General features: G+C 39.6%; 1 protein-coding gene and 1 long non-coding RNA gene across 3 annotated transcripts in view; one reads left to right on the top strand and one right to left on the bottom strand.

The window, feature by feature from the left end:
• The window catches only part of LOC139611025 (astrotactin-2-like), a 239,721-nt gene that overhangs the window by 159,201 nt on the left and 53,402 nt on the right, over positions 1-27,118 (bottom strand). For both annotated transcript variants that reach the window (XM_071465265.1, XM_071465264.1), the window contains exon 3: positions 7,018-7,447. In XM_071465265.1, coding sequence (XP_071321366.1) covers positions 7,018-7,447 — 430 coding nt within the window. The remainder of the gene's footprint in view (positions 1-7,017; positions 7,448-27,118) is intronic.
• LOC139611027 (uncharacterized) lies at positions 7,113-8,743 on the top strand. The gene is made up of 3 exons (XR_011686242.1): positions 7,113-7,252; positions 7,926-8,126; positions 8,262-8,743. It is a non-coding gene; the product is annotated as an uncharacterized lncRNA (long non-coding RNA).

Below are 27,118 nucleotides of genomic sequence, written 5' to 3'. Positions count from 1 at the left end.
TGGACCATGAGTTGGTATGTGATCGACCCGCATTGATCCGGCGTGGCCTTGGTGCTTACAAGCCCATTTCTACAGTCATGTCTTATTTATTTATTTATCTTCTGCGTGCCCCTGACAAAGGCCTCAGAGGTTTCAGATTACCACAGCTTCATTTTTCACTGAGTTACTATACCTGGACTTACCGGCTGCTCCTGCCCACATTTTATTCACGTCCTTTTCCGCTTTAAATGATCTCATTAGCTGCTGTACCGTGCGTAGAGGGGTTTGCTCATTTTGTGCTCCTTTGAAACCTCCTGACAAACACAATGCACTAGAGATTGCAGCAGCTATGATTGATGAAACTGACACTGGCTGTTTTCACACTGGAGTGGGCAAGAAAGACTAGAATTCAATGATGTATTGCTTAAAAACTACCAATTCAGTTGACATTCCTCGGATTTATTGTCATTGTTTATCTTTTAACATGCAGCCTACATGCTTGATAGTGGTCATGCATTGATATTTGTGCACACTCGTACATATGCATACGCATGTGTATCTCTAAATCATCTTATTCATCTTACTTAATTGCCCTCTTTGACAACACACAGCTTTACTGCTCTCCCTGGATAGGGCAAAAAAAGAAGAATGGGGAAGTCTTTGTAATTAACTCCCATCTATTTATCATGGGGAAGGATGACAAGCCTGATTCAGTATTAATCAAAACATTACCCTGAGCTAGCTTGAGTGTGCCAAGCTGGCAGTGATTTCTCATCAACGATGTCACATTAGCGATCTGGAGCTTGACACTGGATTATTACTCTCCAGTCTTGAGTTCAATTAGAGCTCAGTAAACACTTGATAAGCTTGGTAATGACAATGGTCATGTGGATGAAGACACAGTACCTTTTTTTCTTTAGATGCTACTTAATTTCTCTTGTGAGTAAACCTCCTATGATGAAAGATTTCCAGCTTACCCTGTAGAGATCATTATCACTTTAAATCTGAAATAGGCTGACATTTTTGGCCACGGTTTCCCCGCGGTTATGACTATAAAAACACACAGCTAGGTAATCAGATGATTCATCCGTACTATGACCTTGCTCTCCCCAAGGCCAGTAATTAAGAATCAGATAAAACAAAAAAAATAAAATAAAAAAAGAATTGCCAAGGATTGGCTAAATCACACCTCTGGTTTACTATTGAAAGTTATATTATTTGCCAAATTATTCCCTCTCCTGTGCTTCAGTTGTAGAAAAATGAGGAAAAAGAAACAAACAATATGCAGATTCACTGTAGTTCTAATAATCTGGAGGGAAAAGTGTGCTTTTTGTTCAGCTTGTAGTAGGAAGTTGCTCCACTGGGGCGGAGGGGGGTGATCTAAAAATCCACGGTAGTAGCTAGGGATCTTTGTCAAACTCCATGATCCTCTTTTGTTTATTTTTAAGCAATATTTAGTCACTCATTTACATCCTCAAAGTTGTAGAATCTAAGTATCTTTCAGCAGATTCTCAATGGGTTACATATGGTGCCCAGGGCTTTATCTGTGATAACCATAAAAAATAAATACCCAGTAATTGCATTCATGAGTCTTTACAAACAACATAATTTCACTGAGAGGAATACGAGGCACAACAGGAAAGCCTTTTCACAGTAGTGAAATGATTAACTCTAGAAGAAACTTTAATTTTCCCTTTCCCCTATTAACTACAATAGTATGCTCATAGATAATAAAGAGCAATCACAATAATGTAATAATGTCCTTGGTCATTTATTGCATTAAATTCAACTCATTAGCAAGAGCTGAAGAAAGCACTAACTACTAAACTTAATATAGCAAAAATTCTACCATTTAACTGTCAGCATTGTGCACTAGGCAGCTCATGCTCACTTGTTCATTTTAAATGTGCAATAGACCGCGGTGACCTTCTGACCACAGCGCAGATATTGTGTTGAATTATCATATAGAGCATATATAGTTGATTTAGTGCTTTCGGGTTAGTAGAGCATTCAATCAGAGAATAATGTGACCTTGAATTCTGCTTTCTCTCTCACTTATTATATGATATGACAAAACACTAACGTCAGCAGAAGAAGAAAAAAAAAACACATTATTGTCAGTGGTCATGGATGTGTATTGGGTATCGGATGGATTGCTTTTTATTATTGTGAGGACCAGTTCAGTGGCCCCACCATTGCTCTGTGTTGACAGAGCAACGGCGTGAAGCGCAAGCCCTATCACAATGGAAATAAGCTTTTCGCCTGGATGTATGTAACGTTAAACTAAACCTAAACAACTATTCATATGCTGCGGCCAGGACCCAATCAAAGAATGGCAGCCAAGAAGAAATTATTTCCGCTTTGACAGTGGACACTCATGAACCACAATACAATCTCTTAGCCTTTTGTCCTCCAGACAGACACATTGAGCCTGATGCCTGGGGCCATATCATCCCAGAGGGAGGATGTTGTTGACCATCCTGAACAACACATTAGCAACATTAGCTGTATATCACCTCTCTGCCACTGTGGCTCCACTCCACAAAAACAATTTACATAAAATCTCTGCCATGATTTGTTATGCGGTTTCTAGGACAACTTTTGCATAGTTTTTTTTTTTTTTTTTTTTTTTAATGAGAGACAGTGTAAATCCAATTTTATTCAGCTCAACCTGGAGAGGATTTTGGAGCACATGAACAAAACTGCATTGGGCAATCTAAACATACTGACTTTTCACTGACCCAGTATATTACATATCCATCAAATTTGATTTCTTTGGTTTTATAAAGGAAAACAACCGTCAGAAACAAGAGGGCCAATAAGTCAATGTGACCAAATGTTACGTATGATTATTGCTCACAATAGATGTTATTTGCTGTTGTTGTAAAAGATAAAATTGCAGCTGACAACAAACTGAAATAGAAGCAATACGTGCCTTATTTTCAAAATACTTTACAGCTACAAGATGAAAAGAGAAAGAATTACCACTCCTCTTGACTCCATTATTGAAAGTGGCTCATAGTTAGTGTTCATCCTATTTCTTAACTAAAATGACCTTTACAGGAAAGGTAACAACAACGCAAACAATGTTCCATGTCTATTAATCTGCTGCTGACAGTTACGAGTCTATAATCAGTTTTGACCAGTGATTGAGATGTCCCACTTTTTTTTTTTTTTTTTTCATTTTTATATGTTTTCAAAGAAATAGATGGACCAATATTTGAGGCAAGAAATTATATCTGCTTTATGCGTCCACAGCTCTTTGCAGACACATAAATGCTGCAGTACAGGCCTTCCTGTTTTTATCTCAAAGACATTATGATCACAATTTGAACAAATTAGAATTTACTAAATTATTGTTGGTATTTTTTTAAACCAAAACTGGACCTCTGTAGTGACAACACATAATGGTGCTTAGAGGGAACATTCATAGTGTATGGAAATAAAAGGGGGCCTGATAATAAGTCACAGGACATTTCAATATATCTCATCTGAAGGTGATGAGACAAAAAAGTTTGAAACTGGTTAGATTTTTGTGATAGCTCACAACAAGTCTTGACTCATATGCAGTGATGGATATACAAAGAGCTCTTGAGAGTTAACTATATAATTACACCTGTATCTCAGAGCTGCATTTGAACCGCATGACTCAAATCACATGATACGTATGATTGGCTGCACATGTAGCTTTGCACTGCAGCACGCTGCTTTACACTCTAAACTGACACGTAAAAGCATGTGTGATGATAGCTGACTGATAGCGATCACTGGTCCCAGTCCCTGAGCACTCGTCACAGAACTAAATTTTCAGCATGCCACTGAGATTTTTATACACCTGATTTACACTTTTGCTGCCCAGTACATTCCCACAGCCGTGGGAATCGTGCTAAATAATGAAATTGACAGGTCTCATTTGTTTGGTTGTCTGTGTAACAAAAGCCTATGCCATGCACAAACCTGTGAGGCATATCCATAATCCCTGGGGATAATACTATTGAGTTAACGTAAATGGGGTTATCTGTCAGCAACGACAGACAGATAAAGGATGACTGGTATTTGGAGACTTTTGGGATGCCAAGCAGCACAGGACAGGTGGGCCAGAAGTTAATCGCAGCTAAATTCAAATGTCGCCACTTTATGCAGCGTACAGATGGGCACGCACAGGCAACAAATGAAATGGTTTGCGTTCTATCTATTGGAAAATGCCAGATTGTTTATGAGGTAAATAACGGAATGTGTCAAGGACTGTATTTGGATAAAGAAAAATAAATGACAGAGCAAGAGACCTGGTGTAATACCTTGAATTGGGCTTCATATTGCTTACATCGCATGAAGTGTGACCTCAAAAAAGTAACTGTGAAATATTCATAAATAAAGCAGGGACACCAAATCAGCTTTTCGATGTTGCTGAATAGAGCATACAAAAGAAGATATTTCATTCAGAATCAGAATTCCTCAACAGTAAACTTTTAGATGTCCCTCAGAAACTCAGTTTTATGTTAATACAGTCACTGAATGTGCTTTTCACAGCGCACTGCAGCTACGGATAGTACCATTAGCATCACTGTTGGATGGTAGGAGATACAAAATGTTTGGCATGCAAGAACCTGAATTAAAAATAACTTTGGAAAAAATATGAGAATTTTTATTTTTGTAGAAGAAAAAAATATATATATATATGTATATATTTATATATGGTTGGTGGTTGACTAATTTAATCTATATGTTTGGCCCTTTTTTCATCAACTTTTGAGAAAAGCAAGACAAAGTCTAAAATAGATCAACAGACATTAATAATAGGCCAGCACTGCTTTTATTTTTCAAGGCTTGAAAAATGCTGTGCGGCATATAGTATATGTCTATGTATACATTGGCCATTTCTCCTGCTTCCACTCAGAGTTAAATCTTAACGCTAATGGATTTTATGTTATATATGACACCACTCTAAATAAATTTGAGTATGTCTGTAAAAGTATACTCAGTGGTCCATTTAATTCTGCTCGTGTGGGTTCTAAGTGTGTGGGTTTTTGTGTTACATATTGCTGCTTACAACCTGTTTGCTTGGCTCACTATTTATTGCCATTTGGGGACAATTAGTGCTTTTTGTTCTCTTGTTCTCTCCTCTTTTCTCCTCGGTAACAAAGGCATATATTTGGTCATTAGCAAGAGAAACAGGCCTGTACAGTAGGAGGTTTGACCTGTCTGCCCTCTGCCTCACTCCTCTTCCCCGCCAGTGTCTAATCCCAACATTCTTCCTCTCACCTTGGGAATAGAGAAGAAATTTACGTCTATCCCACAACAATTTTCTGTTTCCTTTTGCAAATGAGGATTGCTTCATTTGAAATTAAATGTTTCAACATTGGGGCGAGAGCTCTGAATTCAGTGGGAGGGTTTGGATTAAATTAGGGATGAAATAGCAGGCCAGCTGACACAGCCTCATACAACAAATAAACCTGAGTATGTTCTAATTATGACAGGAAAGAAGAAAAATAAAAAAAGGATCTTTTTTTTGCACTAGCTAAAAAATACTGAAGTCTCTCGTCCCGAAAAAATAATTCACCTGTAAAATCAGTGTAAGTAAGGCTGGTTGTTGCATCAATTGTGGTGATTACTCATGTACATCTGTTTCTGGAGTGAGAAAATCCAAGGATTTTGAAAATGAATTTGAAAATGAAAAAAAAGGTTGTACTGCAAATTGAAATGGAAATTTGATTTTTAGAGTTATTATCAGCTATGGTTGGGGTCAGAGACTATGAAGCAATGTTAACATAACGTTTGTTTAAGCATAATACATACAGCATGTATCACTGTATCCTTTATCCAGTTTTATCCTTTTTTCAAATATGTGGGGAATGTTAATAAAATGAAAGTTAAACATAATTGGGTTCCTCTGCTGCTGAGCTGCAAGTAAAGACTTCCCATCACTATCTAAAACATGGATCGGCAATGTACTCAAGACAAAATGGAATAATGTTAACATTATAAAACGAAAAATTTGAAGAAAGTATTAATCGGTTTTGCGCCTATTTTCAGTATGAAATACACACAGCCAGCCAATAAAGGCTTGTGTAAATACAGTAATGTATAGTGATGAATACAATGGGAGCAAGAGGGCTTTTCCACAAACCTCATGCATAATTCACTGTGACATGAATAACCAGGGCACCCTCCAACTCAGTCAGCACCCTTCAATTATTAAAGTCCAACTTTGCAGAAGAGCACCCCAGGTTCAACAGGATATGATATCAACTAAAGCTTCTACACATACCGAGATCCTCACTGCAGACAATCTGCAGTAAGCTGCTCGTTTTATTACTAAAAGCGAGGCAGAATATGTTTGGAGACCTCCGACTATGTGTAGCAAGGGTCAACGGGCCACCAACCTTCACACTCAACATCTAATCAACTAAACCAATGGCCGCTGTTATTTGACCTTTACATGCTACATTACATTACATGACACTGCATTACATTACTGGTAGAGTCGATGGCTATGGCGGCTGTGAAGGGACAGTGGTTATGAAAGAGCACGGTAGTTGAGTTTGCAGTTCATAAAAGAATATTCAGTTGTCCAGTCAATGCCAAAGCAATGCCTCGTGGAATACAGGAGTCTTATCATTACCCATGTGAAGGGAAGACGTGAGTCATACAAAACTGCTTATTTTTTAACAAAATGTAAGCTGGACATGCTGTGCTATCAAGTACATGGGTGGGCTGGCAACAGCCAAAGTGAACTGTCCAGGCTGGGCCATCTGGGGAGCTGGCACTGAGAGCCTCCACGGATGTACAAATCATGCTTGGAAAAGCAGGATGGCTACCACTGAGCACAACAGATTTTCTATGACAACTCAAATTTGTTTTTTGTTTTTTTTTGTTTTTTGTTTTTATATGATGCTCATAGTTGCATGATACAGGGACATCCAGCATCATGTTGTTAATCTTACAGTGATCGCATTCATGGTGCAATGCATCCAGTGGTAGAATTCCCATCATAATAAATTGTTTTTCGAGGGAAATGTATTTAGATAACTAACCTACCTCGTTTGTCAAAATTATGCTTAAGCTCATCTTCCTTGCACATCATGTCTGTGTGACCTCCGATTCCAATGTTCACTCCGTAGTCCTCCTGCACCTTGCCATCATTCAGCTTGTTGTGGAGCTGGTTGGGTGTGGAGTTGAGTGAATGTCCACCTTGGTCCTCCTCATCACAGTCGTAATCATCAAGAATGGGGGTCTCGCGGATGGGCATACCGATGACAGAGCTGCCGTGCTGGTGAGCGTTTCGAGAGCCCCGGTAGCTGTCACGCCCCTGCGGTCCCAGCAGAACAGAGGGAATGTAGTGGATCTCGTGGGTGGCCTCGGTGCTAGCACTCTTCTGGGGGATGCGGCGACGCTTGCACCATCGGTGGCGGGTATACAGCACAAGGGTGAAGAGGAGAATTAGGAGTAGGAGGGCGATGAGGCCACCCTGGATAAAAGCAGGAGAAGGAATAGAAAGACAGCGTGAGAGAGGAGCAGAAGGATGACAACTCTGATGTTCACTCAATACAAACAATATAAACGTGCATTAGAAGGAGGACTTTACCTCCACCAATAACAATTACAATCACTGCTCCAGTGCCAGTTATATTAGGTTGAATGCCAATTAACACCATTTGGCATTAGCTATTAAAGAGGTCTGGCAATTAGCACGTCGATATGTGAGCTTTTAAAGCAACATACAGCAGCTAACAGGCTTGTAAAAAGGCTCACTCACTTGTGCCCAAACTACAGTACAAGTGCATTAGTCACAAATACTGCAAATTATTTAGTATGTAAAAACTTAGTATGCAGTCACAAACTGGCACTCAACAAGCTTTTGTCAAACACATATATATATATGATGATTGATGAATGATGATTTGGTTGCTTTAAGTTGTATAGATCACATGTTCTTTGTTCCACAGACAAAAGGGAGCAAATGAACTGGACTGGGTGAGAATCTCATCCATGGATGCAGTCTGCAGCAACCACTGGTTGAGTGTGGCCTACAACTGAACGTCATCTTATCAATAAACCCTGACAGACCAAGTCAAGTTTTTCCTCCTTTTCTAGACCAAGAACAAAGAGACCATGCACTTCTGACCTCACCATTTGGCCAAGGCAGAGTAAGATTAATTTAGTTCACTCCAGTAAACTAGGAAAACCCGCTTTATATTTTACACTGTAAGACAACAGTGGATTTTATTTTGAAGGATGGAAGGTGACCAGCTTCCCTTTCCTCTGTTTTTCCTCAACATCAGAATATGTCTTTTCACTGATGAGCATAAGACACAGGATGAGCCCATGCCGCCATCGCTGCAGGAACTCCAGCGGACTCCGCACTGACTGTGAATCACGTCCAGGAGCGATTCCCCTATGTAAGGCTTGATATCTGGGCAGATTTAGTTGAAAGACACTGCTGCTGAAGCCGAATCCTGTGCTGTTTGATACTGTTTGATGCTGTATTTGATGTTTGAGCACTGCCTGTTTGTTGATGCTATGTTTTATGTTTGAGCTCTGCTAGTTTACTTGATTCTGAATGTATTTGTGAAAGCTTTATTTAGTGAAGCTGTGCTTGTTGACTGATCTGACTGGTCATTCAGAACCGCTTTGGTAGCGGCTCTACTGAGTTTAGATTTGCATGCATATCTCTCTCTCTCTTCTTCTGATATACAAACATGGGGCGACCCTGGTGAAGGCCACGAGCCAAAATGTGTCGGTCTAACAATAAAATCGTTCTGCATACTGCAAGTGTTGCCAGAGTTTTGACCTCCTCTGATACACAAACACACACACGGAGCCAGGGTCACCGCGGTTCCCGCCCGACCCATGCCGCTGTTTTTAAATTCTCCTGCCTGTTTCACCACTTTCTTAGTGTGTGTGCGTGGTACCACCTCCAATGCTCTGGAGCTGATCAAGCCATTTCCCCTCCCTTTCCTTTCTTCCTTTCTTCCCTTTCCTTTCTTCCCTTTCGTCCAAAGCTCCCCACCTGGTCACTTAGCCCGCCATCTTACCTTTCACACCTCGGTTCAGCCATTCGTTAGCACACACAAACACTCTCATGCACATTCATAGATAATTCCATCATCAGTTAGGACTTCCTGTGGTGTGTATTGTTACATTTGTGTAGTATTGGCTGTATGTTACTTATTGCTGAAAGGTAATAAATCCCTGTTATAGTGGAACAAGAAGTGCTCCTGTTTCTTTTGAATGTTGTGTTGACACCAGTCTCTGCCAATATCAAGAACTCCCATATTACCTGCAGCCCACTGTCACTTCATTAGCATGGTAAATCTAATTGTAATCACATTACAAGTGGATTTGCACCTTAATAATTTGACTTGTTCCCATTTGTTCTGATTAACTGAATTGATAATTAGATTAACTACATTTATTCTAAATCACTGAGACTAGATCAATTACCCTGCTATTGTTTCTTTTTGCAAAAGAGGATTGTGCCCGAACTTTAATATGAATTAAAATGTTGATATTTTTCAATAAATATTTATCTAAATACCTTTCCCTACAAAGTTAAAGTCCTTTTCTCAAGTGAGCTTTTTCTAGGCTTTAGAAGACAAAGGAAGCTGATGAGGATCAAACGTATTTGTGGACTCATTCTGGAAAAGAGGAAAGAGGAATGAAACGTAAGGCATCCCATTAGCAATGATGACATTAGCAAGTAATTAGAAGGTAGGAAGGATATGGACACACACGTTCACACACACACACACACACACAAAATGAAATTGCTGTACAGCACATCACATTTTCAGTGCTTAAAATCAGCACTTTGTTAGCTCATTGTGCACTTTCTGCAGTCAGACATACAGTCAGCATCTGAATAAGAGATTCACTTACCGTACACAGATGGGCACATACAGATGATATACCACGATAAACCAGTGGCACCATGTGATATAATGCAGCACTGTGCAACAATGTAGTACAACCTCAAAAATTACCATAAAGTTGAATCACTACCTCTCAACAATATTTAGACATCATATAGTAAGATTAGCAAACTTTACACACAATAGAGGGGATTGCAAGTGTTATTCTTGAATATGTTATTGTGTCCACTTATATAAAGTCTCACCGACACATATACACACAGGCAGAAATTCTTTTATTTCTTAGCTGTGCTGCATTTGGGCTCCTCTCTTCAGAGTGTCACACACACCAGTGCACCGGGGTTGTTTACCTGTTTTGCCCCCTCTTTCTTACCCAAGCCCTTACTATGGTCTTGTAAACTCATCAAGGAGCATCACATTTCTCCATGTTCAAGGTCCAGGTTCATTTAATACAGTATCTCACTATCACAAAAACATCAAACACCCTGCCATGCATGCCGTGACTGGCGGATAAGGCAAATCCATATGCACAGACAGAATGGAAGAAAGAAAGAGAGGGCATGACTTATTCTTTGATTTTTCACAATGGCATCCAATAGGTGAGACATGGTGTTCGACTGAGAAAGAAATGGCAACCTGGGGGTGATGTATTCGTGGTTGTCAAGCTGAAAATGCAGCATCAGCACTTTTTTGCAAGCACATATGCATAAATGCACAAAAGTTCAGCCACAGTGAACGCATATACACGCGCGCGCGCGCGCGCGCACAAACTAAATCACAGCAGAATAATAAATAAAAACCACAAGGGGTCATTCATCACAACATTTAAAATTCCATCTTCATGAGGAAAAACAAACCCCCTTTCAAATTATAACTCATGCACTGCTGGGTGTCCATAAATCACAGTATGCTGAGAGGAGAGGCGGCACGGAGACGACTGGTACCACGGACAAACTTGTTCATTAATCTCCAAAAGGATGGCAGTTTTGCAGAAATGCAGTCCCGCAAACTCCCCTCAGCCCCGCACTTCTACATTAATTCCCCCTGAAGAATAGCAAAAACATATGAAGGCTTATGTTTCATTTTAGCGGCAGAGTGATAATGGAGTGACATTGTATGGTTCTGTGGCACCACTGAAAAATGGTGATGTAAAATTGCAGAGAAAAAAGGCACAAGCTGTTAAAATCTCACTTTCAAACAATCTTCCTTTTAGCAGCCAAAACATCTGAAGAAATATTTTCTGTGGCTCAGTGACGTCTTTATTCATTTCACCATTGCTGTAACACATTAGCTGATTGTCACTTGAAAGTAAAAAGGGAAATTGTCCATTTGTTATGGAAATTTCAACAAGTACAAAAAAAAAAAAAAAAAAAAAAAAAGAAAGAAACCGAATTACCTTCCCTACAATTAAATTTAAATTCCACAGACTTGGTGCACAAATACATTAACAGTGAAGACAATATAAACACTGCAAGGTGCAATCACTCCTTCTAAAAAACAATATATACACCACCTCAGTGTTTGTCTTTCAGTTCTGTTAACTTAGCTGTGTCTCTGCCACATCAGTGCCCTTAAGAGTTTATCTTTCCATCTTCCTAATTTATTTCTCTCAAATCTCCTTTCCGATATCCTCTCACAATGTTTTCCTCTGCACTTCTCGCCATCTCACTTTTTGTTCTCACTCTCCCTCTCGATTATTGTGCGTCTCTCAGTCTCCATTCCCCTTCATGTTTGATCACATCTTTCTTCCACTCCTCAGTACAACAGCCATATAAATTCACAGTGGCAGATGTAGCCATGAGGGAAAATGGGTTTTCTGTTCATCTTCAGACCCTACAAATCCCTGCTGCTTTAGTCCTAAGTGACTTCACGGGGAGGAGAGTGGCTGGAAGCCCCCATAATTCCACTCTTTTCTCCGGTGTAGGTTTACTTCAATGCCCGTGATTATTTTCCATACTATGCCTTCCTTTTTTCCAATAATACTCCCCATTTCCCTCCTGAATCACTCTGCATGTTATTCTTTCCTTTTGCCTTTTGTTCTTCTGTCGCCATCCTCCTCCCATTAGCTCTCTCCTGTAAATATCCCATAATTTTTTCCATTGTCCCTGCTCTTTACCTTTCATTTCCTACCCACCCATTCCTCCTTTTCCCCTCTACTGTGGATCATGTTGCCTCTTTCCTTTCATGTTCCCCTGCCAGGCTTGCTTGCTGCTGTTTCATCCCCTCTCACTTACCTTTCATCCTCATTCTTTTACAGATTGGATGCAGAATTTGGCAATAAACATCAGCACTGAATTATTCAACACTTTTGCTAACCTTTTTTCAACAGACATAATATCAGCAGATTCCTCAGATTAAACTATTACATCGGTTTAGCAGTCACCTTTAAATTACAGGGGGAGAAGGACAAGCTTTGTACTTTGTGATTGTTGCAGAGCAATCACGACCAATGATAATCAGAATCATCTGAGTTGAGTGAACATCATCAGAATGAATTTGAGTCTGAGTTATGAGGGGAAGAAATGACATTCATAGCTTTTAAAAATACTAGATCATGTTGCCATTGGGACATTTTTACACCAGTGTTTCATGTATTTCATAAAATACATGCATAAAAATAAAACCTCCCAATGCAGTTTCAGGCTGAGTGAGAAAAAAAAATCAATATCATGCATTATCAGATATGAGCATAATGCATTTTAGTAATTTAGTTTTCTCCTACAAAATCCACCACTTTGTGAAAGCAATGAGCAGGGATTGTTGAGATGGCTGGCTTCAACAATAATGCTGTGTAATTAACACAGTTGAAATAGTTTAACATTTGCTTTTAGATCAACTTAGCTGTCGAAATAGAATATTGTTAAAGTTTACAGTGGAACAGAAGTTTGAATGTGCAAAAACGCACACCCTCTACCATGATAGTGCTTTGCTACAGCTACCTGCTACTTAATGTGTGTTTAAGTGCACTCTCATATGAGTGGGCTTAGCTAGTCACACCAAAACATGTTTCACTGGCTACATTTAAAGAAGTTTATGAAAAAGTGGAAAAAAAAGAGGGATATTGTAAAAAAAAAAAAAAAAAAAAAAAAAACTATTTTGGTAAAAATCTAATTTTCAAAAAATCAACACAGGGATACAGGACTGAAACTTAGAAAATGTATTCTTCATAACTCTGTGCCTTTATAAAAATGTTTGTAGCAAAGATTTTAGTCAAGTTATTGTTACGTCAGGTCACCAACATACAAGGAAATTGAACAGTAGCCTAAATGTCTTTTAGGGCCAGTGGAGAAAATGCTTGCAAAACAGTGCAGCTGCTAATTATCAGGGTCATAATGAACACACAATGCTCAACAGCGGCAATTTGCATAGTCACTTAAATATGATGACACTATAGATACCGACACTACAGAACCCTGGTTAAAGTCAATCACACTACTTTAGATAGCTGAGAATCACTTCCAAACTCAAAACCTCATTAGACCTGATCATTAAGCTTGAACAAAGTGAATGTGATTTAAATGTATTCAATCACTAGATTAATTGTAGACAGGCCCTAGTGTGTGTTAATGAAAGTAGCAACATACAAGCTTGTTTTAGGCTGAACCACAAAAGCGGGGCCAGCCTTATAATCACGGTCGATGTCCATGACTGAGTGAGTGAGTGAGTGATCATTGTTCCACCATTGTTCAACCGAATGCCACGTGACTGAGAGTTGCCAGTGAGGCCCTCTCTCACATCCCCTCTGTCAAGTGAGTGGCAAAGAGGCAGCACTTTGTTAGCCAGACGGAGGCTGTGCGCTAGGTGGCAGACACAATTAAAAAAGAAATTGTGTCGCTTCTAACTTTCTCACCGAGACATCATTTTAGAAATACATGTGGCCAAAATCGCAGCAGAGTCTTTGTGTCTTTAACTTATGCGTACGGTGATTGTTGTCAGATGACGTCGTGGTCATAAAATCAGGATTTAAGCAGTGCAGAGCAGTAGCTCAGAAATGGCTTGGAAGTTAACATGTAGTAAGGAGCTGCGTTCCAGTCACTATTTCTAATTTCTTTTGTTGTCTGACGAAAGAAACAGAAAAGCCTGTAAATGAGAACATCTTTGTTGGAAGTTTGTCTGTATTAAAATACTGTATATGTGGGCAAAGAGAGTAGGAGAGAAGAAAACAGATGAAGGGTTGAAACCGGCTGACACTGGGCAGAATGCAAATAGGATGCGATGATGTCAGTTGTTTACAGCAGTTCCACAACAGTTTCTTAATTACGTCCTCAATTACAATGGCTATAACTGGTCCAGCTATATACTAGGTTCTGACCTAGTCTTGTTTTTTTAGGCTTTAAAATAAGACACAAATGGTCAACATAAATGAGTTTTTGTTTAATGTCAGTCAAGAGTCATGATACAACCTGAGGATTGTTCTTTCTCACAGAATCTACTTCATTTGCATAAGCTGTTTCCAATGCAATTTCCTCCTCAGCTTCTTTTTTCTTAGAGTACAATTTGATATTCATTATATTTCTTCTTATCAAAAAAAGAGAGGTTTAAGTCCTAGATAATCACATACAGTACATGATGTCCTATGTTCTCCTGAAAAGTCATGCTATCAGAGTGTGTTTTTGACCAGCTGATTTGTCTCGCAAGATATGTGGTCAACATTTACTTCACCAACATCTTGCAAAGATGTAGCAGCACGCTGAGTGTGTTTGTGTAGGTGTTTGGCTGTGTTCTTCTCTCTGCATATTTATTCATGCTGTTGTATCTAATCTCTGCAACGTTCATGTGACTCTCGTTCTAATGGCATTTCTTCTGTTGAGGACAGAAATAGCACCGTCACCATGGATCTCTCAGATGTGGCACCTCTCTTTGGCCCATTGATAGAAGAAAGGAGCCTACAATTGCAGATTTCAAGAGAGATGCTTTCATATTAAAAACAAAGTGAGCAGCCTGGAGTCAATAAAAGCAATGTTAATTGTAAATATCCTAATTTTGGTTTAATGATCAAGTATCTGGTTATTCCTCATTACTATTCTTTTTTTCCAAATGCTTAGTGAGAAAATACACATGTATACATGTAATGTGCCTATACATGGTGCATTGTCTGTTCACTACAAATTATCTAAAGTAAATAATATGTAAAAATGGTGATGGTGTTTATGTTGTTGATCAAGTATCAAATCGACCACTTTTCTATACCTTCTTTCTTGTTAGCCGTTTCAGTAATGTAGGTGTTTGAGTGGCAACTGCTAATAAAGAAACAAACACAAATTGCATTCACTATATTAACGAAAGTGCTACTGAGTCAAACTCTCAAACCACACCAAACTCTTTAACAGCTAGGAAGTTTGATGATCATTCTATTGATCCACTCCTCACTCTTGGTTCAATAGCTCCTGTAGAGTCTTAATATGTGGAACATTTGGGCTTTTTTATGTACTTTGGCACAGCTACGACTCCTTTGTGATCCTAATAAGCTTCTCGATGGTGAAACAACACGACTCGGGGCCAACACATCCGACACATGCTCTGTGGTTTAGCCACCATCTGTGCACAGTGGCAGCAGTGGCTCGCTGAACCTCAGTAAGCATCCACCTCCTGTTCCAGGGGAAGACTGGACTACAGCAATCTTTAGTGTATTCTTTACAGTGTGAAATAGTCACTCTTGGACAGGACAGGAGCAGGTGAAGTGCATGTCTTACCACAAAAAAATAAAAGAGACAGATGACTTACCTAGAAGCATTCACAGCCAAATGCACACGAGCACATATATACACACAGTCCTATATATGAGCTGCCATCCTATACAAACAAACATGCCTTTAATTGGCTGTTTCTGTGTTCATGCCACTGTGTGTCAGGCAAAGACTTTCAAGGCAGAACAACACCCTGTGCCGCTCCCTTTTTCCATCTTTTATTTGTTAAGCTCCCACTCGTGCTTACCTTTCCCCCCCACTCGTGGTGCTTCTCCTGTCCCTGTCTCCCAGCAGGAAGTTAAAGCGGCATGTGTCCTAGCATCTGCTCTCCATTCTCTCTGTCCAACTAGAAGTCGCAGCGTGAATGACAGGGCTTGGCTCTGTGGTTAATGTTTCCACTCTGCTAATTCACCTTGGACAAACCTGTGTGCTCTTATTATTACAGAGTTTGTTCAGTTGTTGATGTAAATGTAATATAACAGGGGATGTGTTTTCAAAACACATGGGAAAGTATGTGTAATATCATAATTTATAGCATTAATTTTTATGGTGGATGTGAAATAATCTATTCTAAAGGAACTGAAAATCATTTAAAAACTCCACAGCCTAGGCTATGTAAATCACCAGAGAAATTACACTGACCAAAAGCCCGTACCTAATCATAAAATCTGATTACACTGTGATTGAAAACTGAAAGAAAATCTCCCACAGCTTAACTGGAAAGCACCAGGTCGACCTTTCCATTTTGTCCCTCTCGCCATGGGAACTAATGCACGTTTCCATCATCCTCTCGCCATCCCCTTCTCCATCACCTTGAGTCCCATCCCTTCATTACACTGCCTCGCTGTCCTCCCCTTTTACATGCCACGATGCTCTATCACACACACAGAGGAAAGATTTGAGGGCAGATAATGCTGTATTGAGTCCTAGCCTTGTGAATTATAACAGGGAATTAGGGCTGATTCACTAGTGTGATGCTTCCACCCACCCAATAGCTCTCTCCCAGGCTTTTTCTAGCTTTAGCCTCTGCCCCACACCCACCTCTTTCCTCTCTCAGCCAGCCTAATAATAAGTCTGTTTCAGGATCTCCAAGCTTTGGGCCTATTCTGAAGGATGAAGTCCGCATCCATACCATAGATTACAGAGATAAATGACGTCTCAGTTCTGCAGGGGGAGTTCTTTATATATATGCAACACTTGCAGAGGAAAAGAGAGGACTGTTCACTGAAAATATATTATTTTTTACACTGAGTAATTCCAGACATCGACAAAAAACACTATAAATTTCATGACCGATTCTCTACAATGTAATATACTGCTGCAAACCTTCATTGTTAAAATTAAACACTAGATGCAATTTTGTTGATTTCTATACATCCGCTTATCATTATTATTATATTAATGTTTATTTACAGCTTGCTTTCTGATGTCTTTATGTTCTAATAGTTTATTGTTATTGTTTGTAGTTTTACAATGACTATAACTGTTCAAATACAACTGGAGCCCATTTGTTTTAGTCAGGAAGGTAAAAATTATTTGCATTGATTACTTAAAAAATGGCATCCTCCTGCATCAGGTCCTCTAGTGTATAGTCTGCATTGAAATCTTACTAAAATAATAGCAGTGAGCTCTGTGAGCATGGCAGCAATTAAATTGTTTCTGTATGATTATAGAGGACATGGGACCTCTGCATTGCATCTCATCCAGCTATGGGCAGCATGGCTGATGGTGAACATCACTATTTACTAAGACCTTCAAGGCTATTCAGTTAAACAGTTTCCATTATACCACCCAATGGGCATTTCTTAAGAATAATCATAGATAAATTTGTTTTGGCCTTCCCTCTGAATGAAAATAGTTATCATTGTTTTCAGTTGCTCTCAGTCGGTTTGTTTTCCACATGCATACGGTTCAAGGTAAATTAGGCTTTTCAAAATTAGCTGATATATAAATAATGGCCTTTGACTTTTTTTTTTTCTCTTTTTTTTTTGAACAAAACAATTACAGTGCACACCATACGGAATCCCTCCATGAGTTTTATTTGATGTAATTACACTTCATGTATAGTAGCAAAAAAAAAAAAAAAAAAAAAAAAAAAAAAAAGAAATACAACTAGGCAACTGAATCGTGGGGAAAAAAAAAAAAAAGCAGATGACTGAATGCATCAATGTACCACCCATGAGACCATCCCTTGAGGAAAAACATTTTGCATTTTTTCAAAATCGCACACATGTTGAAAAAAAAAAAAAAAAAAAAAGCTCTGCATTAAGATAATGGCTACCATTTGTTTTTGTTGTTTTTTTTGTTTTTGTTTTTTTTTTCTTCCCCCACCATTGTAATAGAGCCAGGGTATATTTCTCAGTTTAATGACATCCCATGATGCTCACTGTTTGCATGGTAACCAAATATAATTGCCACTGCTCATTCACCACTGCTTGCTCATTACTGTGGCAAATTAGAACTGCTGGAGAAGAAGAGACTGCAATGCCCCCACACCCTAACACCACCCCACCCGCCCACACTACATTATGGCTCTTTCATTTGCTTTTATAAGAGATAAATGATATCTTCACATTGAGGCAGCGTAAGCCAACTGCATGCACACATGCCCTCCTCGGTGACATTTCAGAGGAAGAAATGTGATTAGAAAGGTAATGCCAATATTTGCAGTGGTGTCATAAGGGACCAATACAGGCTTGCTACAGCTGTTGATAACAAGGCAATAAGAGAACCTGGACAATGAGGCCCTTGGGGTGACTTTGATTGAGAAAAAAAAAAAAAAAAAGAAGGGCTGAGGAGTGAAAGGTGCAAGGAATGGATTTTTGCTTTTGTAAAGGCACAGGCATCAGAGTGCAGACAATGGCGCATACCTGTAAAGAGCAGCAGGTGGGAAAATTGTGGTGGACACACACAGTCATTTGGTTTCCCATTTTGCTTGAGGGGACATGTTAGAAAAAAATGTTTTTCAAGGTTTACAATGTTTGCTCTTTTTGTTGTGCCATCCAGAGCAATCATGTAGCATTTCACAGAATACTAAAATTAACCCAATATTAAAAGCATGAAATGAATGACTTTTGCTTATACTGCCAGGGGAAGAAATACCCTCGTCTTGAAAGCTGACGGGTGCAATGGAGCTACATGTGATTATAGGTGTTTTATGTGTCCGTGTGTGCTTGTGCCCATGTACCTCCATCGGAGGCAGCTGGGGCCTCAACCCTTGTTATATTCCCTGTCGTTTATCTTGAAGTGAGGCCTTTATTTGTATCTGCAGCTGTCGGCCAAGTGCTACCACAACAGCTTGTGAGAGTAGACCTGTCAGTAAGCGCCAGCCAGCTGAAGGGGAAGGTAGTCTTTGTCCATGCGTTCCAGATGTAATCAAAAACTCACTTTCACCCTCCTCCCTCCCTCCTGCTCTCCCGCACAAATGCCCCTGCAGACTCTGTCGGAAACATGTCAGTTTTTGGAGGAGGAGGGGAAAATAATTTGAAATACATGGACCTTCAGTAAAAATATATATTGGATTGAGATTGCTTTGAAAAACGCTAATAGGTGACACTGGTCTGTATAACACTTCCAAGCCCAATTTCAATAGCACAGATGTTCCCAATTGGTGTTTGAGTCATTAATGGCTCCTAGCAAGACACATCTGCTTTCATTAGCACTAAGAGGAGAGAAAACAAGCAGTTCAAATATACATTAATGGGAAATTTCCCCAAGACTTTAATCACTGTGCTTCAAGGGGCCATTAGAAGAACAGCAAGAATTGGGAAGAATCAATAGTGAGATATAGAAGCAGATGAGGAGATGAGGGGAAAAGCTGCTTATCTGCCTCCTTAAGGTACTTAGTTTGGCAGAGCTTGGTGGTGTTATCTTCAGAGTTCATAGGGGTTACTGAGATATGCAGTGAGGATGGTCTAATTCCAAACAGTAAATATCTTCGAAGCGATGCACCAATCATAAGAAACAACTCAACTGAACTCATTTGCTAGCAATGTGTGTCCCCTGGTTTCCAAACACAATGTCTAGCAGAATAACTCTTGGAGTTTTCAACTCAGTATTCCACACGAGAGTGCTAGAGATTGGCTCTGAGAAAATCCCAAACAAACAGTACAGGGAATAAGAACTACTGTATTAAAATGAATACTGCATAATATATGATGTTCACTACTGTGAGGGCGAGAGCTAAATAATCATGGCAGTTGTTACCACTCTGCAACTGTGAACACATATAATGTCCTTCAAAGTAAAATGCTTTTACGTTAATATGGTAATAAAAAGTCTCTCTCTCTCTCTCTCTCTTATATATATATATATATATATATATATGTGCATACATTCCCAATAACACAATAAAAATTATTATTACACTGATGATTCCAGATGGTTCAAATTGACTGTAAGATATAAATTATATTGCATTATGATTTTGATAATATGCTGTAGATTGATCAGATCAGGTCAATTTCAGCCCATTATCAGGATAATTGTGTGTGTTTCATTAGATGTTGACTTATGGTTGTGTTGATAAGCGTCTTCCAAATGTCTCATGCCAACACCATCTTGACATACTGGTCACGAGCTAAACCCGACGACGGCTAAATGTCACAATGTCAGTTAGCCAACTTTGGGTTTTGACATCAACACAATTTTTATTTCCAACCAAAATTTGACATCTGTCCAACATTAGAATCAGTAGAGTCTATTGTCTTTCTGATATTACATTGATGTCTAGTGCCTGACAGGATGTTACTGACTGTTCCGGTTAATAGTGCTCAGATCTACAGTTTCCATTAATTACTTTTTTTTTTTTTTTTAATCATTTTACCTGAACAATATGTTGTTGTAAGTAGTCTTTAATGTCACAACCATCTACACCAACTCTCTACATATACACAACCAATTATGCACATCAGCTCTTTGCAATCACATTATGATGTCTTCAAGCATCTAGACACGCATGCACAAACACACAGGCAGTCGAAAGAACATGCACGAACAGTTATTCAATAATCTTCTCCCTTCAGCATCAGACTTTTCTTTTGTTCCCCGAACTCCTGGTCTCCATCGGTAACTGTTACCCAGGCAACAGAACAGACAGAGAGAAGGTGAGAGAATGGGCAGAAGGGAAAAAAAAAAAACAAAGATGGGAGGATGCAGCCACTCATACTTGAGTTCTGTCTCTCCAAAGGTAAACTATAAATAGTATCCTCCCTCTTTCACTTGCACTGCAACTGGAAGTCTGAAGAGAACTAATTTGCTTCAGTCAAGACACTCGCCAGGCCAAACAAGTGCCCTATTACAACGCTTTGTGTTTTCAAGCATGCAGGAAGCATGCTGTGTGTGTGAACGAGTGTTGGTCGGACTGTCTATGTGCTTCACATCAGTATGTCTGTACACGCTTTTGCCTGGGAATGTTCTCCCAATGAATATTTAAAAAGATAATTGTTAAGAGAATTGTGATAACTTTTAAGCAGCCCTCTTAACAGTTGTAGAGTACAGTATATTTTAAGATCGGTCCCAAAAAGCTAAATGCACAGGTTAACACGTGCAGAACAATAACTTTTTTTATGCAGATGTACATATAGGGGAGTTATAACTTCACACCTGCCAATTAAAAATTCCCACATATAGTCACACATACCATTTTGTTGCGCATTTATGAATTACAGATATAGCCGTAACTCAATCTAGTTAGTTCAAACAAAGAAGGTCCCGGGTTCAAATCCATTGACCAGCTAAGGTTATTCTGTGACTTGTTTCCTTGTCTGCCAGGATTTCCTCATATAGTCCAAAGACATGCAAATTGATGACTTGGAAACTCAGGAGACCATAAGTGTGAATATATTGCTCTGTGTTGGCTCTGTGAGGGACTGGTGACCTATCCAGGGTGTGCCCTGCTTTTTGCCAAGTGGTTGCTAGGACAAGCTGCAGCCCTCTGTGACCATGCACACAATAAGCTGTTTAGAAAATGGATGGATGGATGGACGGATGAATACAAGACAACCCATTCAAATGGTGAGTGATCCCGAATAATCATGCGGAAAGGGAGAGGCCTGGGCTGTGTGGCGCAGGCTCATTAATGTGCACAGTCACATAAAATGTTGCACAGAAAGCTTTACAACACAACCAGAGACACACCAAAGCTCACATAATTGACTACACCTGTTTCACTGAATGTTAGTAGAACACAGTTGAACGCCTAGTAACTACATCTGCTCTATCATAACAAACAAGAACACTGTCACTCATGTAAAACTGCTAAAACCAGGCCCCATCTGTAATGTCCAGTTGAAGAGTGGCAGTGCCAGCATTCCCAAACTGTTATCTATAAACCCTGAACGTAGTCTTTTGGATCCTGGCAGCTGCTGCAAACTAGGCAGTCAGTGCCGCCACTGCACAATGACTACAGCTTCTGTTTTGAAGTACATCAATAAATACGTGGATGCTATTGAAATCATTTAGGTCTACTGTTTATTGTCAGCTGACCCCAGACCATTAACACAAGGCTCACTTGTCTGATCAAGTTCTGGACAAAAAGCAGGACGTTGCGCCTAGTTCAGATGTTTTAAAAGGAGAAATGACTATATAATTATAACATTTGTTTTACAGCTACAAGATCAGCTGTACTTCTGATTAACAGGCTTCAGTAATGTTAAATCTTCAGGTACAGGTGGTGCAAGTATTAAAAGTACAACAGCTACCTACTTATTACTCACCTCTGTTATTGGTTGCAATGGTTGACATGCATAGGACTAGTCTGACAATGTCTGAACAATTCCCCCTGTGGAGAATGTGCAGCCTGCTGAATGTGAAATAAATGTGTTTGTGCATTCTGAGTAACCAACCAGTCCCATCTAAAATGCAAATGGCTACAAATCAATGTGCTCTGGGGAAACAGAATTGTTGTATACTGTAAATGTGTACTGTATATACTGTATGTGTGCTCGTAGGATTTTGTAGAGGTATGTTCAAATTTATTCAGAATGTTCGATATAAGTCATTAAACATTCCTTTCTCTGCCACTCTCATGTCACAGCCAATGTCTGGACCCAAGCCAGTGTGATAGTGGCACACTCCTTGAAGCAGCACCAGAGCTCCTGACCGTGTGTTTAGTGGTCTACTAAAATCTAGGAACAGAGCAGCTATGAATGAGAATACGGGGAAGCTTCCACGAAGGGCTTGCTTGTACCATTCCCTCCCCTATGGATACACATAAGAGACAGAGTCAGGGCCGAGCAGCACACTTTCAGAACACATTGAACTATACAATGCACAGTGGTCTCTAACAAGGCTCCTGTCCTCCTTGTGGACTAATTACAGGAAATTAGATTTTTACACTTGCCTCAAGTGTACTACCGGCCTCATATGTGAGGGGCCATACCTGAATAGACCACTGTAAGAAAAGGTACAAGTATAGTTGCAGAAAAGAATTGGTAAGTTAATGATGAATGCTACAAACAAGGCAGATTTTTTCAGTTGCAGTAGTTTGGAGATGCCCTTGTTTGCAGTGCAGTGTTTCTGCTTGGATGGGGAGGCCACAGACATTTACTGTAATGACTTAACACAGATCACTGATTAGAAGATTCGTCTTCCTTGTTACTTTCAAGAAAGGTAATTATGATTAAAATTAATTACACCAGTCCTTATCAAATTTCTCAAGACAACACCATTTATTTGCCAGAGATCACATAATTTGTAGGATGATGATAAATCCAATGGATGAACAATGGTTACTCAAGAAACTGATGGCTGAACTGCGGAGCACACATGAAATCACAAGGAGAAAATTATGAAACACCATGTTCCTAATTACATCAACACTATCATCTCCCAACACTATGCTATGGCGCTAAGGGCTCTGGTTAAGAACAATTAGCACGGCAGCGAGGCAGGTCATCCATTGATTTGATGGACAAGTCAGACAGTCTGCTTCTTTTCACCTGTCAGACAAGAGTTACATGATATGTCATCTTGAAATACAGTGTGACTGTACTGTACACACAGACATGAAAATGTATGTGTGTGTGTGTGTGTGTGTGTGTGTGTGTGTGTGTGTGTGTGTGTGTGTGTGTGTGTGTGTGTGTGTGTGTGTGTGAAAAATGAAAAATCTGTTCTCTTTGTTTTAGCTATGACCTCACAGCATGTGTTGACGGTAACCCAGTGCTAGCCTTTGTAAGGGCGTGCAAGGTAAAACAGTTACAGCGGAGAGGACATGCAGTCTTTCAAAAAGACCCCTATGACTTCCAGCAAGGACCAAAGGATCTCTGTCTGGAATAGGGACACCGAGGCCCACTCCTGAAACTAGGCACATTTAGCATGTCCCAGTGGACAAGAGGGTCACCCCAATGTGACTCCATGATGCAGAAATAGCTGTTTTCATGTGAGCACCAAATAGCAAGTTGAAGTACTTTGCCATCACGGAGGTTGGTGGGATGCTAGACAAGGATCCCTCTTACAAATCTACAGTGGTACTAGAAAACGTAAATGGCAAAAATTAGTGACTCAGATGCCTGGAGGGGTTTAAATGGGGGGAATTTCATCTCTGCTAGGCATGCCTGTGGTGTGTTGCTATTAAACATCTGTGCCAGTTATGGACTGGCTATAATGAACACCATGCAAGGAGACAAGAGCAGTAGCACAGGCAGAAGTAAAAGAAATATATGTAACATTTCAACAGATTGCCTGCTGTAGCACTCCTTGGGGCTGTCATTAATAGCTATTACAGACCAACCCTGATGGTAGTCATCATCTAAACTGTTAGATTGTTGGTGTGATGCCCAATACTGTGCATGCTTTGCGATGTAACATGTATCTACTGCATGGCTTGAGGCAAATATGGAGATAAGGCTTATACTGGTACAAGGGACACGAGAGCATTTCTTCGCTTTGTTGTAAAAAGTCTTTCTTCTCTGCAAAATGGGAGTGAGACAATTACCTTTAGAACTGAATTTAACCTTGAGAAACACAGCATTTCAAGCTGCAACTAACTCCAAACTGAGCAGGGAAGTACCAGCAGGTAGAAAGACTGTAGCTGTAGTAGCTGCACCAGAGACAGTTCATGAAATGAGTTCATAAAGATTTTGGAGAATGACTTTCAGTAGACCTAAATTGTCAGAAAGGGTGTGGAAAACACTGGGACAGCGCTTAAACTAATAAATAAGCCCTCTGGAAAGAAAGTAAGATATTCATCAGCTCAGGGCCGCTCCCCATGGCAGCATTGACTGGGGGAGTAGGGGAGTAGGGAAGAACTGAAGGCTCTGGATATTGTTCGGTTGTCACAGATTAAAATGTCTCTTCTTTGCAGTGTGAACTCGGGAACAGTGCTGTGCACTTGTCTTGGCAGACTGCAGCTGCAAAATAGCCAAAGATGATTCTGACAGCTACATGTCTGCCAGGCTACAATGCCATATTGGGTAAATGCCAATATGCCCAATCTGCCCAGCCCAGTACTTGTAACTACTACATTATCTGCAAGTCTTTCACTGACTGGGGAGAGTAAGACTGGGTCTTTGTCTGGCGTGATGAGCAAGGCAACGTGCCACATGGCTTGACGTTAGCTAGGTGAAGTGTGTTTGTATACTATCGGCAACTTGGCCGTCATGATGGAGGTGACTCTCTTTCAGTTGTCAGTCAAGGAAAAAAGTCCCTTGTGCTCATGAAAGCTGAAATTGAATGAGCAAAACTGAATTTGAGTTAGGAAAAGTCAATTTAAAATAATACATATTAAATCAACTAACTGTTTTCAGGCCATTGGATTTAATTTAAAATGGTTCTTTGCAAATTAAGTTTTGAATTCATTTAACAAATATACTGTGGTCGGACCCCGCAGCAGCAGTCACTGTGTTTGACGGTCAGTCTGCCCTGGAACTTTCTAAACATTTACTGCACAAATGACATTGTCAGACACCAAGCCAAAAAGCACCAGTGGCATAAAAGACATGTGGGAATGGATGGCCCAGTTTTTTCTTTTTTTTTTTTTTTTTACTGATGGAGATACCTGTGTCAGGTCTCCTATTTTCAAGTGCCAACACTGTCAGTTATAAAAAAAAAAAAAAAAGTTTTACACGCTTCCTTGCTTTGGCACATCCCAGCTACTGTATGTTGACATCTTGTCAGACGAAGGCATGTCTATCTCTATAGGTTTGTAGCTGCCACAGAGGACAAGGAGCGACTTGCTATGGAGCGAAAGACACCCGGACTTTTACGAACCGCAGTCGTATTTTTAAGATGATATTTCTTCTGGCACGAATGTTCTCTTCATGTGAGGAATCAAGTGAAATAACACACAACACGCCTTCAGACATGCCGTAGAATGATAAGTGTTATATGACACAGTGTTTTATACTTGAGACAAATCATCACTTTAAGTCTGGGTCAGCTGATTTACCACAGGTTTCTTCCACCATTTTGCACTGAAATGTCCTCAGATACACCACAAATTATACATTGCACGGAAATTGTTATTCAAATCATCAACACAGGCAGGAATATGAAATTTGAAATTTGCATACAGTCTCTGGTGGTAGGCTATTTATCTCTTTTTACACGGTGCAACCATAAAATTTATATTAAAAACTAACAATCAAAAAGTTAAATAATCAGAAAAAAGCACAGCATGTACTTCTGATTTAACTTAGTTATTAAATTAATTTTTAAATGTTTTTGTTTTGCTTCTTACACATATATTTTTGATTGGTCTTCCAAAGAAAGACATCTAGGTACAAGGTACTTGGGAAAAATAGAAGCAGTAACAGTGTCATATTTTTATTCAAATATGAAATGCTTTTTAAAAATTGATCATTTTCTTTTTATCTTAATTGACACGCTGGGGTATTACTCAGTTCCATCTTTCTGCAGTAATTACTCAAAAAATAAAATAAAATAAGAAAGGTAAAAACAACAACAACAACAACAACAACAACAACAACAAAAAGTAGTTACAAAACTAAAAACAAAAAGCACTTCTCCATATCTGAAGAAGTGCTGTGCTATACATAGCCCCAATGGATAAAAACTTCTTTGAGGTGACATTTATAAGTGAATGTTTCTAGTGCAGACAGGAGCAGAAATCTGGATGTCATGCTTACCAGGGAATGAATAAAAATGTGAGTGTAATCAAAGCGTTTTACTCGTGCACCAGATCATAGGATTATTCATACTATTACCGAGGTATCATGCAGAGTAATGCCAGAAACTGGATTCAGAGGAAGGAACTCCAACACCATCTCACAGACTAACATAGTTAAGTTAGTCTGTTAAAAACACATAAAAACATAACAAATAGTGAACTCAGAGGAGCCGAATAAATATTACACTAATGAAGTGATCACTCGCGAAATCTTTTTGATCGAGCTGAAGCTCAGAGAATACTGTGAACGTTATATTTTCAGTTCAGCACATAGAGTATGCTCAAAGAGAAAATTAAATCAAAAAGCTCCAGTTAACAATTGTTGATTTTTTTTTCCAGAGTGCTCCTCACTTGGTATTAGAATGGTCATGAGGGGCGACCCGATTGGTTAGGGCTCGTACCACGAAAGCACAGATGCTCTTAGCAGGCAAGTCGCCCGTTCGACTCCTGAC

Source organism: Trachinotus anak, unplaced genomic scaffold (genome assembly GCF_046630095.1).
Source record: "Trachinotus anak isolate AG129_WGS33_773 ecotype Australia unplaced genomic scaffold, CSIRO_AGI_Tana_v1 ptg000028l, whole genome shotgun sequence".
Classification (NCBI taxonomy): Eukaryota; Metazoa; Chordata; class Actinopteri; order Carangiformes; family Carangidae; genus Trachinotus; species Trachinotus anak.
Note: the sequence above shows the minus strand (reverse complement) of the source record. Positions and strands in the feature narration are given on the sequence as shown.